Source organism: Halichoeres trimaculatus, unplaced genomic scaffold, assembly GCF_033239565.1.
Source record: "Halichoeres trimaculatus isolate MK-OKI-2021-1 unplaced genomic scaffold, fHalTri1.1 fHalTri1_scaffold_2, whole genome shotgun sequence".
NCBI lineage: Eukaryota > Metazoa > Chordata > Actinopteri > Labriformes > Labridae > Halichoeres > Halichoeres trimaculatus.
Genome location: NW_027437180.1, coordinates 38,970,140 through 38,984,544, shown reverse-complemented (window position 1 = coordinate 38,984,544; position 14,405 = coordinate 38,970,140). Strand labels below are relative to the sequence as shown.

The following is a 14,405-nucleotide window of genomic DNA, read 5'->3' as shown; positions in this document are numbered from 1 at the left end:
TTGTTTTTCAAAGTTTACAGCCAGTCAGAACCAAAGTCAAACTGGAGCCAAAACAGAGGGCGGGAGCAGAGTCAGATTGACAGCCGCACCCAGCCTATGACACAGGATGACGTCGGCAGCAGCGCAGCCAATCGGGTTGGGAAGGGGCGGGTACATAGTCCAAATTTTACGCGGCGCGCGATGGGCCGAAGCACCGAGAATGAATATCCCGGTCTCAACCGGTTTAGACCGGTCCGTGTTTGGAAGCATGAGCTGAGGGGAAGAGCAGACTACACGCATTAAAACACCTCTGCTCTCCAACAGTGAATACGAATAGATCCAGAAATAAAAGCTCGTGATTATGAGCCGGAATATCGCTCTTAGTGTGACTCCGTGAAGTTATGTTATTAGCTTAGCTTACGTTAGCCAGGAGACTCGAGTCAGCATTGGCTTTCCATTAGCATGCTAAATTGCTAATGGGAGTTGGCTAGAATCAGTGATAGTTAGAGAGAGAAATGTTAGACTGGTCGAAGACGAGAAACAACAGACTGTGTGGAAACTACGGAAAGCTCCTGATATAGAGTCATCAACCGTTCGATTCCCGACGGTAGCTGCTGTTGATGTCATCACAGAAAGCTAACATTAGCCACCGGAGGTTAGCAGCGTTCAAACTAGTGCCATGAGATAAAAGTACATTTATCCACGCGTTAACAAGACTCACATCCCTGCTTTGAACAACACTTTTTCCACGAGTGGACAAATCATACAAGGTAAGTTCCACCAGATCAACGGTTACTAACTCACCCAGCGTGGGCTAACGTTAGCATCCGTCAGTTTAATGAATATTGTTATTTTCTTTGAACTAACGGTTAGTTGAGCTAACCCACCATTTCAGCGTCAGTGAGGCGCTGCCTCCTACATATTTGCTACATCAAGCCTTAAATGACCCTGTAAAAGTCTCATTACTGGAGCTAAAAGAGGACTGCGGTGATTGCAGCATTAATTCAGCAGCAGGAGGCGCTGTTTCATCTTCTACAAGTTTCGTTTCAACGCACGTCATGATTTGACCACGAGGGCTGCAGTGACACACTTTGGATGGGTTGGAGTAACTCATCTCTGACTCACTGGTGCAAAAAGTAAAAATGAAACCTACTATGATCTTAACACCTCCATTCACCTGACTTTTGATGTATGATTTCATTAAATTTTGGAGTTCTTGTACTAGCATAACACAAGTGTACACTGCAGTATTTGAATGTCTACCCCAAGCCTCCCTAAGTGGAAGTGTCATGAAAACATATTTTTTATACAGGTCATTTTTTACTCACCCATGGAAAATGTAGGGTCCAATCATGCATGTGTCTAAGGGTTAAAGGCCTGGTTTTGCTCTTTCAAGTGCATCTAAAACAATTAATGAAAAAGTCTGGTTTTAAAAAATGAAAATGTATTAAATCAGTCACTCATTTCATCTTGAACTTAATACTTCAATCTTTTTCTGTTTATGACAGAAAGCTCAAAAAAAGAAGTCAGGAAACCTTATCTTGCAGTTTTGAATATTTCATTTAGACTTTGAAAATTCTCTACTTAAACAGAAAATGTACCGTGTATCTCTGGGTTATGGTACAGCTTGTAAAAAATAGTCCAGAAGACAATAACCAACCTTCCATATGAAGTGTTAAGCCACTAGAACGTTGAGCTGCTCACAGACTGCTCTGAAAGTTGACCATAAAAGGAAAATGTGTTAAAAAGAGGAGCGCAGCCTTGATTGGACCAGCAGACCATCAATTTAAGAACTTAAGGTGCACAAGCAACAGAGTAGTGCAGCTTTGAGAGGACTGATGAGAACTTCCAGAGAGGTGGACTGAGCCACCATGGACTGACATTTTCAGGAGAGAGACGACAGCTGTCAAATTTTTGATGTGAAGACACTTCTGGCCATTCAGGTCACCTGATCTGAACCCTGAAGAAGAATCACCAGAAGTTCAGACTTTTGTCTTCCAATCTGAGACTCTAAAATTTTTGATTTTCATGAGTTATGAGCTGAAATAATCCCATTTTAAACCAAAAGGGTTAAAATATTTAATGAAAAATAACGAATATAATATGAACCTTTCAGGGTCAAAGTGGAGAAAGCCCTTTGTTGTGATTTTTGAGTGTTTTTAAATCCAGCTGCATGTGTAGCTTCTGCGCTCTGTGGCTGACGTGTGAATCTTTGCTCACCCCTCCCTCCCAGAAGCTCTATGCCAGCAGAAATGACGATGTTGGCCGATCACCCAGCCAGACAGCTGCTGGACTTCAATCAAAAGCTCGACATCAACCTGCTGGACAATGTTGTCAACTCCATGTACCACGACATCGGCTCCCAGGTGCAGACACCTTTTCTCCGGGGGGCCTCCTTGTGGCTTTCTTGGGTTTGGTTCAGTGACAGATGAAATAAACCTGATTGATTTCTGCAGCTCATAAAGTGTTTGTCCTGACCCTCCTTTAGCAACGAATGGCCCAGGAAGTCCTCACCAACCTGAAGGACCATCCAGACGCCTGGACCAGGGTGGACACCATCCTGGAGTTCTCCCAGAACATGAAAACTAAAGTAGGTGCCAACAAAACCATGAACCCTCTGCTTGATGACGGTGTCAGGCAGGGTGTGGTGGCGTGAGCTGATGTTTATCTTCATCAGGTCGAGGTGTTCAGACTTTAGGAAATCCAGCAGTTAATCCTGGTGTCTCAGAGAAAGTAAAACAACGCTCATCACACTCTCACATCACACTGCCACGTCCTCTGAATGCTTCTGTTTCCCAGCTCCTCATTCATCAGTCACTTCTGTTATCACTGAGACAGGAAAGCAGCTACCAGCACAGACATCATCAGGTTAGCCCGTTCACTGTCATACACCCACTACAGCCTGCCGCTGCCGCCTCTGGACGACCACCTCAGGAGTTCTGGGTGGAGATGAGATCCATGTTCTCCTAATCCACTCCATGGTGTTAGAGAGTGGAAAAATGCTAAGAGAAGCTAGCCTGTGTAGAGGTTTGGTTAGCCGGACACGAAGAGATAACAGTCGACTTTGAGACTGATTTTTCCTGATTTCTTTAAACCCCATTCTCTCTGATCAGGAGAAAACACAGCCACATCATTTCAACAAGCAAAAGTAGAGTACAGTAAAAACGAGAATAGCAACAGATATATAAGAATCCAGTAAAAACAGAGAAACAGAAACATTAAAATCCAGTAAAATATAGAATAGAAACAGAAACATTAGAATCCGGTAAAAACAGAAGAATAGAAGCAGATAAATTAGAATCCAGTAAAAACAAAAGAATAGAAACAGAAACATTAGAATCCAGTAAAAACAGACGAATAAAAGCAGATACATTAGATTCCAGTAAAAACAGAAGAATAGAAACATTAGAATCCAGTAAAAACAGAAGAATAGAAGCAGATAAATTAGAATCCAGTAAAAACAAAAGAATAGAAACAGATACATTAGAATCCAGTAAAAACAGAAACATTAGAATCCAGTAAAAACAGAAGAATAGAAACAGATACATTAGAATCCAGTAAAAACAGAAACATTAGAATCCAGTAAAAACAGAAGAATAGAAGCAGATAAATTAGAATCCAGTAAAAACAAAAGAATGGAAACAGAAACATTAGAATCCGGTAAAAACAGAAGAATAGAAACAGAAACAGTAGAATCCAGTAAAAACAAAAGAATAAAAGCAGAAACATTAGAATACAGTAAAAACAGAAGAATAGAAGCAGTGTAACGGTTGAGGTGTAATAATCCAATCTGCAGCCTCAGCTTAGACACTTTGAACAGTTCGATGTTGGTGGATCTCTGTCGTTTTAAGGAAATGATCAGATCTGACCAGTGTGAGTTGTTTCTTTCTGAAATACTAACACAGTTTGCAGTTTAGATGATCAGTCTTTAAAAAGTCTGTGTCTTAAAAACAGCTGAGGTGCAAAGAAAGGTCCAGCTGCAGGAAGCTGGTGTCTACTGCGACCTGGACCAATGGCTCAGTGTGTTTTCTACGTCTCTGTTCTCTCCTCAGTATTACGCGCTGCAGATTCTGGAGACGGTCATCAAAACACGCTGGAAGATCCTGCCCAGAAACCAGTGTGAAGGTCAGTCCAAAGCCGCTCTGAAAGGCTGCTGCTCGCTCTGTAAACGTTGGCCATCCTCCAATCATACCTGTGGATTCTCTTTCAGGCATCAAGAAATATGTGGTGGGTTTGATCATCAAGACGTCCTCTGACCCTGCAAACATGGAGGTGAGTCATACCACCAGGTGTCACTGCAGCAAACATCCCTCTGCTCTGTGCTGACGACACTTCCTGTTTCCTTTTGCAGAAAGAGGGCGTGTACATCTCCAAACTGAACATGATCCTGGTCCAGGTGAGTAGAGGTTTGTAAAGCTGCTCTGTAAACTCTCTGATCTGACGGATGGAGCCGCTGACGCTCAGACCTGCCCCTGTGGTTCAGATCCTGAAGCAGGAGTGGCCCAAACACTGGCCCACCTTCATCAGCGACATCGTGGGAGCCAGTCGGACCAGCGAGAGCCTGTGTCAGAACAACATGATCATCCTCAAGCTGCTCAGCGAGGAGGTGTTTGACTTCTCCAGTGGACAGATGACCCAGGTGAAGGCCAAGCACCTCAAAGACAGGTAACCAGATCAGAGGGGTCGGTGTAACGTGGGGGGGGACGTGGGCTTTCTGTGCTCCAGTTCAGCGTCTGATGGTTCCTCCTCCTTCTTTCAGCATGTGCAACGAGTTCTCCCAAATATTCCAGCTCTGCCAGTTTGTCATGGTAAGATCAGCTCCATTTTTAAGCCTTTGAGCGTCTGCGTCTCTGTCACTGAGGAAATACTGAACCCACGTCTCTACTGAGCAGGAAAACTCCCAGAATGCCCCACTGGTCCACGCCACACTGGAGACTCTCCTCCGCTTCCTGAACTGGATTCCTTTAGGATACATCTTCGAGACCAAACTCATCAGCACGCTGGTCTACAAGGTACCACCGATCATCTGCAGCCGCATCAAAAACCCTCCTCAGATTATTAATCTGTGACCATCAAAAGCTTCTTCACCGTTTGACATCAGTCGTCATCATGAACGTTAGATATAAACATAAAACACAAACGTTTGACATCAGTCTTCATCATGAACGTTAGATATAAACATAAAACACAAACGTTTTACATCACTTTTCATAATAAATACTGATGTTTAATGTTTGACACAAACATTTAACATTAGTGAACATTAAATATAAATATATCACACTTGTTTAAAAACTTGTTTTTGTGTCGCTCAGTTCTTGAACGTGCCCATGTTTCGTAACGTGACGCTGAAGTGTCTGACGGAGATCGCTGGAGTCAGCGTCAATCAGTACGAGGAGCAGTTTGTCAACCTGTTTACCCTCACCATGTGCCAGCTCAAACAGGTACACACACACACACACAGACACACACACACACACACTCACACTCACACTGAAGCATGCTTGAGTCTGACGGTGTTTTGTTGTTTTCAGTCTGATCCAGTGATGGCAATAATTAGCTGTCCACCTATTCGTACCATGCTGTGTGTTCTCTGACTGTCTGAGACTGTCTCTGACTGTCTCAGGCTGTCTCATACTGTCTCTGACTGTCTCATACTGTCTCTGACTGTCTCATACTGTCTCTGACTGTCTCATACTGTCTCTGACTGTCTCATACTGTCTCTGACTGTCTCTGGCTGTCTGAGGCTGTCTCTGACTGTCTCTGACTGTCTCTGACTGTCTGAGACTGTCTCTGACTGTCTGAGGCTGTCTCTGACTGTCTCTGACTGTCTCTGACTGTCTGAGACTGTCTCTGACTGTCTCTGGCTGTCTCTGGCTGTCTCAGGCTGTCTCTGACTGTCTCTAACTGTCTCTGACTGTCTCTGGGGCTGTCTGAGACTGTCTCTGGCTGTCTCAGGCTGTCTCCGACTGTCTCTGGCTGTCTCTAACTGTCTCTGGCTGTCTCTGGCTGTCTCAGGCTGTTTCTGGCTGTCTCTAACTGTCTCTGGCTGTCTCTGACTGTCTCTGACTGTCTCTGACTGTCTCTAACTGTCTCTGACTGTCTCTGACTGTCTCTGGCTGTCTCTGACTGTCTCTAACTGTCTCTGACTGTCTCTGACTGTCTCTGACTGTCTCTGACTGTCTCTAACTGTCTCTGACTGTCTCTAACTGTCTCTGACTGTCTCTGACTGTCTCTGACTGTCTCTAACTGTCTCTGACTGTCTCTAACTGTCTCTGACTGTCTCTGACTGTCTCTGACTGTCTCTAACTGTCTCTAACTGTCTCTGACTGTCTCTAACTGTCTCTGGCTGTCTCAGGCCGTCTCTGACTGTCTCTGACTGTCTCAGGCTGTCTCTGACTGTCTCTGGCTGTCTCTGTCTCGTCAAACCAGCTGCTGAACGTGAGAGCTGAGCGTCTTTCTTTGAATCCAGATCTCTCTGTACAGACCCTCCATTGACAAACAGGAACTTTCTGAACTATCTGGTAAAGAACTTTTCATCCTCAGGAACCAGGGCCCATATGCAGGTCCAGTCAGTCCACACAGGACAAGCCATCAACGCGTGTCCATGCATGACCCCAAAACTTAACTTATGGCTCAATGACAGACAGGCACATGTCATTTTTCACATGTCTGGGACCTTTCCGAAAAACCCTGATCCAACAAATTTCACCTGCACATGTGTCCCTTATGTGTCCCCCTCATGCAGACCACCAGTCCATTATTTTGTCTCCATTGGTCTAAGTGATCCATGTCCATCACTCTGGGCTGGTCGTTCATACAGGCCCTGGGTCAGAGTCCAGGAACTTCAGGTGCAGGGCCTGAAGGGTCAAGTGTTTCTGACCTCAGTCCACAGTAAGCTGACCCCCAGCTGGACTGGTCTTGGTCTAAGGGTCTCTGAGCCTGATGGTGTGAATGTGTCTCTGTCAGCTCCTGGTGTTCTGGTTTAAAGAGTGACCCTGTAAAGTGGAGACCTTCAGCTGAACGTGTCAGAGGAGATCCAGGTTACAGCAGCTGTTCAGACACAGAGGAAGTCCTCCTGGTTTAGTCTGATAGAGGTGTGATAATCTGCTCATTAGACCAGGATTTATTGAGGATCTGAAGACTGCAGGTCTGCAGATCCTGGGCGGTCTCGTGTCGTGCTCTGAAGCCAAACACACGCAGGCTGTGATGAAGGTGGAGCAGTTCGGCTGCAGTGAGTGTGGTGCGTAGATAAATGGTCTCAGGCTGTGACGTCTGACGCTTTTCAGATGCTGCCTCTGAACACCAACATCAGACTGGCCTACTCCAACGGGAAGGACGACGAGCAGAACTTCATCCAGAACCTGAGCCTGTTCCTCTGCACCTTCCTCAAAGAGCACGGGCAGCTCATCGAGAAGAGGCCCAACCTGAGGGAGACGCTCATGGAGGTAAGGAGAGCTGAGCATGACGTTAGAGAACACTGTTATAACACGCTGGGTCTGTGTTTATCACCTCCTCCTCCTCCACCTCCTCCTCTGGTGCTGGGATTATGAAAAGACACTCCCTCCCCACGTCCAGCGTGTGCTCCTCCCGCCTTCTCCTCTTTTTTTTGTATGTTTTGTCCTGATTCCACCTGGATAAAAGCCTGGGTGTGTCTCTCCTCAGGCGCTTCACTACATGCTGCTGGTGTCAGAGGTGGAGGAGACGGAGATCTTTAAGATCTGTCTGGAGTACTGGAACCACCTGGCAGCCGAGCTCTACAGAGAGAGTCCTTTCTCCACCTCCAGCACCCCGCTGCTATCGGACGTCCCCCCACGAAGACACCTCTACCTGCCCGTGCTCTCACAGGTGAGACGTTACTGCAGCGTACTCCTCAGCTCCTCCCCCAGGTCAGGGGAGGAGCTGGGTCCAGGCAGTCAGTCTGTGGAGTGGTTCAGAGAGGTGCAGGAGGTGTCTCCTCTCCTCTTACTCTCCTCTCCTCTCCTCTCCTCTCCTCTCCTCTCCTCTCCTCTCCTCTCCTCTCCTCTCCTCTCCTCTCCTCTTACTCTCCTCTCCTCCCGTCTCCTCCTGGTAGGTGCGTTTGCTGATGGTGAGCCGCATGGCCAAGCCAGAGGAGGTGCTGGTGGTGGAGAACGACCAGGGGGAGGTGGTGAGGGAGTTCATGAAGGACACAGACGCCATCAACCTCTACAAGAACATGAGGGAGACTCTGGGTGAGAGTCGGAGCGCAGCAGCTCCTGGCTTCAACACACGCTAACCCCACGCAAACTACAAACGCAAACCATTCACACAAACCAAATGCTAACTACACGCTTGCCATGAGTGAAAACCCGAGCTGTGTCAGAGCGTTTCCTCACAGACGCTGGCGTGTCTCTGTCTCTGTGGCGTCCTCAGTGTACCTGACCCATCTGGACTACGCCGACACTGAACGCATCATGACGGAGAAGCTCCACAACCAGGTGAACGGCACGGAGTGGTCGTGGAGGAACCTGAACATGCTCTGCTGGGCCATCGGCTCCATCAGCGGCGCCATGCACGAGGAGGACGAGAAGAGGTTCCTGGTCACCGTCATCAAGGTGGGGCTCCAACGCCGGACGTTTGTGACGCCATGAAGCAGGCTCAGACTGCAGAGTGTTAATGTGTGTGTGTGTGTGTGTGCGTGCACGCTCAGGACCTGCTCGGCTTGTGTGAGCAGAAGAGGGGGAAGGACAACAAAGCCATCATCGCCTCAAACATCATGTACATCGTGGGTCAGTACCCTCGGTTCCTGCGCGCCCACTGGAAGTTCCTGAAGACCGTGGTCAACAAGCTGTTTGAGTTCATGCACGGTGAGGGTCCTGATCCTTTAACCAGTGAGTCTGAATGTTGGCTCAGGCTCGTCCTGACACTTCCTCCTTCTCCTCCACACAGAGACGCATGACGGCGTGCAGGACATGGCGTGCGACACCTTCATCAAGATCGCCCAGAAGTGCCGGCGTCATTTTGTCCAGGTGCAGGTGGGCGAGGTGATGCCGTTCATCGACGAGATCCTGAACAACATCAACACCATCATCTGCGACCTGCAGCCACAGCAGGTGGGTCCCGTTCAGGGTTTGTGATGTCAGAGCGGTCAACTCGCCGTTCACAGCTGACGAGTCAAACTCCGCCCCTCACAGGTCCACACCTTCTACGAGGCCGTGGGCTACATGATCGGCGCCCAGACCGACCAGGCCGTCCAGGAGCTGCTGATAGAGAAGTACATGCTGCTGCCCAACCAGGTGTGGGACAGCATCATCCAGCAGGCCACCAAGGTGAGGAGGACACACCCTGACCCCAGATCCCCCGATCCCCCAGATCCCCCTGATCCCCCTGATCCACCTCAAAGGGGGGTGGTCTTCTGTTCTCAGTCTGTATTCTGTCCCTCTGGAGCCCCCGTAGTGTCTCCCCACAGTTCTGTCCCTGCTGTTTAGAAACCCTCATCCTGTCTGGGACACTTTGTTTGAGCTGCTGGCTCTTTAAAGCCCCGCCCCTTCCCCCTGATTGGCTTCAGAACTAGACATCAGACATGTGAGGCTGCAGAGACCACACCCCTGTTTTATGACCTGGTGAGTACGCTGAACTAACTGTGGACTGTGCTGCAGAACGTGGACATCCTGAAGGACGCGGAGACGGTGCGTCAGCTCGGCAGCATCCTCAAGACAAACGTCCGCGCCTGCAAAGCCGTGGGTCACCCCTTCGTGGTCCAGCTGGGACGGATCTACCTGGACATGCTCAACGTCTACAAGTGCCTGAGTGAAAACATCTCCTCAGCCGTGCAGAGCAACGGTTAGTTCCTGCTCAACTTCCTGCTCCACTTCCTGCTCCACTTCCTTTTTCCTTCCTTTAATGAGACCAGCTCCTCCTGCTGTACTGTAACGCGCTCTCTGATTGGTCCACCTGCAGGTGAGATGGTGACGAAGCAGCCTCTGATCAGGAGCATGAGGACGGTGAAGAGAGAGACGCTGAAGCTGATCTCGGGGTGGGTCAGCCGCTCCAACGACCCTCAGATGGTGAGACAGGCCTTCTCTTTCCCCTCTGACCCTTCAGCCACGAAGCATCTCTGAGGCGTGTCGTCGACTTGTCGTGTCTTTAGCGTGTCTGTAACGTGTCTATAAATGTGTCATTAGCGTGTCTTTAGCGTGTCTCTAACATGTCTTGTGTTCCTCTCAGGTGGGAGAGAACTTTGTGCCCCCCCTGCTGGAGGCGGTGCTCATCGACTACCAGAGGAACGTTCCGGCTGCCAGAGAGCCCGAGGTCCTCAGCACCATGGCAACCATCGTCAACAAGCTGGGCGTCCACATCACCGCAGAAATCCCCAAGATCTTCGACGCCGTCTTCGAGTGCACTTTGAACATGATCAATAAGGTGGGTCTGAGTGCTCCCCCCACAGGTGGTTGAGGGAAATGCTGAAGATCCAGACTCACCTGCTCTCGTTGTCCCCTCTGTGGTCAGGACTTTGAGGAATTCCCAGAACACAGAACTCATTTCTTCTACCTCCTACAAGCCGCCACCTCGCAGTGCTTCCCTGCCTTCCTGTCCATCGCGCCGGCCCAGTTCAAGCTGATCCTGGACTCCATCATCTGGGCCTTCAAGCACACCATGAGGAACGTGGCCGACACAGGTATGACCCCCTACCTGAGAGCTGTTTGGTCTGTCCCTCTGAGGATCAGCTGGCCATCTGTTTCAGACAGAGACCCTTCAGCACCCATCACTGCAGAGACGTGGCTGAAAACTGCTCATTTACAGTCAGCGGGTCTGAAGACCACGTCACGAGTTCTCAAAGTTAAACTGCTGACCTCATCAGGTTTTACCGCAGACAGAACGAGACTAACCCTGACACGCCAGACGGACAGTTTCATATATCCGCCACGGAAATATTTCACTAGTCCATCTGGGTAGCAGCTCTTCAGGTTTGTTTTCAGAGGCAGGAGTTTAAAAAAAATCAGCAGCTGGTGATTGGACGACCGTTGTGATTGACACACTCACCACAGACCAATCCACATCAAGCCACGGTGTGACGTAGCTTATGTGAGCCGATGCTTCTAAGAAACAATAGATGAACAACTACAGAATCACGAGCGACAGCTGTAAAAAAGGCGTTAGACGACTGCTGCTGTTTTTATAAATTTAACTTAGGAATCAAAGGAACGCTGTCTGCTGACGTCACGTCTGCTCCCACAGCTCCCGCCTCTCTTCCCTGATTGGGCCAGAATTCAGCTGAGTTAAATTATTGGTCAGTGGAGCCTGGCAAGATGGACCTGCAGGATTTCAGAAACTGAATCAGGCAGGTCCATCTGCTCTGCAAGGTTAGACCGAGACAGCAGACCACAACAACTTCTTTTCTTTGTTAAAGTCAAACCGATCATTTTTAGGAGCTGTGTCATTAAACGGTCCAGGACCTAGATGGCTCCTGTGGCCTGGTCTCAGTTACCATTCCACCAGGGCCTGAGGTCCCAGGAAGACTTAGTAAATCTACCAGTGACAAGTGGAGAAAATAAAAGTAACTGTACTACAGCACCAGACCAGCAGAGGGCAGTAAGACCACAGGACCAGAGTCCACGTGCAGCACTGAAGAGTCACAAACTCTGGGTCTGTCCTGGTTTCCTGAAGGCCCTGGTTGGATTTGTCTTCCCAGCAGGAAACAAACACATTAGTGTTGGTAGGAGCCGTCGTCACGGCGACCTGTTTCATTTCTATGACCTGTGACCCCTGTGGTCCTCTCGCCCCCTGCAGGTCTCCAGATCCTCTACACGCTCCTGCAGAACGTGTCGGCGGAGGAGGCAGCGGCACAGAGCTTCTACCAGACGTATTTCTGCGACGTGCTGCAGCACATCTTCTCCGTGGTCACCGACACCTCGCACACTGCAGGTACAGACAGACGCCATGTTTGAGCGTGTTCACCCTGAGGGGCTGACTTTGAAGAGTGATGAGGTTTAATGCCCCTGCTCCTGTCTGCAGGTCTGACCATGCACGCCACCATCCTGGCCTACATGTTCAACCTGGTGGAGGAGGGGAAGGTCAGCATCGCTCTGAACGCCGCCAGCTCAGCCAGCAACCAGGCGCACGTCCAGGAGTACATCGCCAACCTGCTGAAGACGGCGTTCCCTCACCTGCAGGAGTAAGTAGGCCTCGCTGAAACAGGAAGTGTAGTCTGATGTCCACTGACCCGCTGCCCACTAATGACGTGTGTCCTCAGCGCCCAGGTCAAGGTGTTCGTAACGGGTCTGTTCAGCCTGAACCAGGACATCCCCGCCTTCAAGGAGCACCTGAGGGACTTCCTGGTGCAGATCAAGGTGAGAGTGATGTTCCCTGACACACACACACACACTCAGACTCAGGAAATGACACGGAGCCAGTGATAGGTCAGAGAGCGCAGTCAAAGCTCCGTCTGAGGCCTGGGTCTGAAGCCTCCTGCCTCTGTTTGCTCCCTGCAGGAGTTTGCCGGCGAGGACACCACAGACCTCTTCCTGGAGGAGAGGGAGACAGCTCTACGTCAGGCCCAGGAGGAGAAACACAAGATCCAGATGTCGGTGCCAGGAATCCTGAACCCTCACGAGTTGCCCGAAGAGATGTGCGACTGAGGCTTGGCGCGGCATGGGGCGGGCTGAGAGAGGACGCTTGCTGTCCATGAATCCTTTTCTTTTCAGCGTGTTGGTGTGAGCGTGTGTTTGGAAAGAATGACGGGGCCCAAGGACGGACCCCAGCACTCGGTTGGACGTCGACCAAATCATTGTCAATATGTAAATGAACTGTCCTGACCCCTCCCCCACCTGATCTGGATCCCTGTCCTGCTTTTGTTTTGCTACTTCCTGTTTTATACGAAGACATTTTGTGTCACGCGCCATCTTTTGTTCATTTTGCTTATTAAAGCTTAGTTTTTGCAACCTTTTACCCCTGCATGAGGAGAGGTGTTTCTTTTGGCCCCTGCTGTCTGACCCCCGACCCCCCCACCCCCTCACCCCTCCCCCTCTTTGTGAATATGTAAAATAAACTGATGACACCTGTGATGGTCGGCTAACAGACTGCTCTGGTTTCTGCAGGAAACGTGAGACTCTGAAAGGGTCCAATCAGACTTCCTGCTTCCTTTGTTTTTCAGTTCGTCAGTGTTTCTGTTTCTCTTTGGTTCTGACGGAGTCAGGACTTTGGGCTCTGACAGAGTCAGGACTCGGGGTTCTGATGGAGTCAGGACTGGGGTGTGAGCGCTCTGTGTGTGGATGAGAGGGACGGCTGTGTGCATATCATCCTGTTTGTAAAGCTGTCTTAGTACTCTGACAATATAAAGTTGGCTATTTTTACAAAAAGCAAAGTGTCAGACTGATGATTTTATCTCGCTCTACAGACTCTGTGAGCATGGTGAAACTTTTATTTCACTGGTGACATTTCAAGAAACTGAGCCTTCACTGTGGTATCTAGACCATAATGGACTAGGTCTTGATCTAGAACCACAGTATCTGGACGTTTCAGGTCTCGACCAGGATGTTGTAGCAGGCCTGCAAGACTTTTGAGTTTGTGAAGCTCTCATTCTCTGGGTGATAGTACCTGAAAAACAGACCATCTTAGACGTCTACAGACTTTATAAAACATGCCCGCAGATTTTTAAACCCTTCATTCTTCTTGTGAAATGCTTTCTTACTAGAAAAGTTGATTTATGGGTTTCTTAAATCCTTTTCCAACCCCAACAGATCAGGCCCTGATCCGAAACCTCAGATTCTAAAGTTATCAGATCTAGACTTGACTTATAGTCAGTTTTAAGACTTGTTAGATCACAGTCCCAGATTTGTGGAATCATTATTCTGTCTTTAAAACAATCTACAAAGGGAATTGTCTTAGCCCTTAGTGCATCGAGACTGAACTGGACTAGGTCCTGGTCCAGAACCATCACTAGATCATTAAATAGGATCGACCATTCATTTGGATTTATGAAATGTTTGCTGCTGAGGTTTAACCCCTGGATAAGCTTTACTTTGTAAACTCGTGTTTTTAAAGGTGCAAATGTAAATAAAGTTATTATAATTATAATTATAATAAACATGTTTGTTATAACTAATCAGTTGTAAATAAAGTATTCTTTGGGCTGTTCAATAAAGGACATTAATGAGAAATCAAAATTAACTCAGTAAATAACTTAGTACATAGAACTAACAAAAAAGAAAACAGAAAATTAAGAATAAAAATAGAAAAAAAATATATGAGAATATAAATATATCTATTTAGAATAAAGTTTTTCTTTGGGATTGAATTGTTTTTTTTCTTGTTGAAATAGTGATTGATGATTTTTTTTTATCGTTATAAAATTGAAAATACTTCCTTTTTTAAAGCTACACTGCTCTCTTTTACCGCATTTGCCCTTGAGATCGTGAGAAAAGGTTGTAAACAAAACTACACCGTGACAGTATCGCGAGACTTCC

General features: G+C 48.1%; 1 protein-coding gene across 1 annotated transcript; it reads left to right on the top strand.

The window, feature by feature from the left end:
- The first annotated feature begins 174 nt into the window (after positions 1–174).
- xpo1a (exportin 1 (CRM1 homolog, yeast) a) lies at positions 175–13,311 on the top strand. The gene is made up of 25 exons (XM_074690933.1): positions 175–749; positions 2,213–2,345; positions 2,468–2,569; positions 4,032–4,104; positions 4,190–4,251; positions 4,331–4,375; positions 4,463–4,644; positions 4,739–4,787; positions 4,872–4,991; positions 5,295–5,423; positions 7,269–7,427; positions 7,645–7,827; positions 8,054–8,192; positions 8,374–8,555; positions 8,651–8,807; positions 8,890–9,053; positions 9,135–9,269; positions 9,600–9,783; positions 9,901–10,007; positions 10,168–10,362; positions 10,450–10,618; positions 11,731–11,865; positions 11,956–12,115; positions 12,194–12,290; positions 12,432–13,311. The coding sequence occupies exons 2-25, from the start codon at positions 2,220–2,222 to the stop codon at positions 12,576–12,578; spliced, it is 3,201 nt and encodes a 1,066-aa protein (XP_074547034.1). The 5' UTR covers positions 175–749; positions 2,213–2,219; the 3' UTR covers positions 12,579–13,311.
- The last annotated feature ends 1,094 nt before the right edge of the window (positions 13,312–14,405 follow it).

Coding starts and splice junctions, on each gene's coding strand:
- xpo1a (XM_074690933.1), top strand. CDS start 2,220: ATGCCAGCAGAAATGACGATGTTGGCCGATCACCCAGCCAGACAGCTG. Junction 2,346..2,467: donor ACCACGACATCGGCTCCCAG/GTGCAGACACCT, acceptor ACCCTCCTTTAG/CAACGAATGGCCCAGGAAGT. Junction 9,270..9,599: donor TCATCCAGCAGGCCACCAAG/GTGAGGAGGACA, acceptor ACTGTGCTGCAG/AACGTGGACATCCTGAAGGA.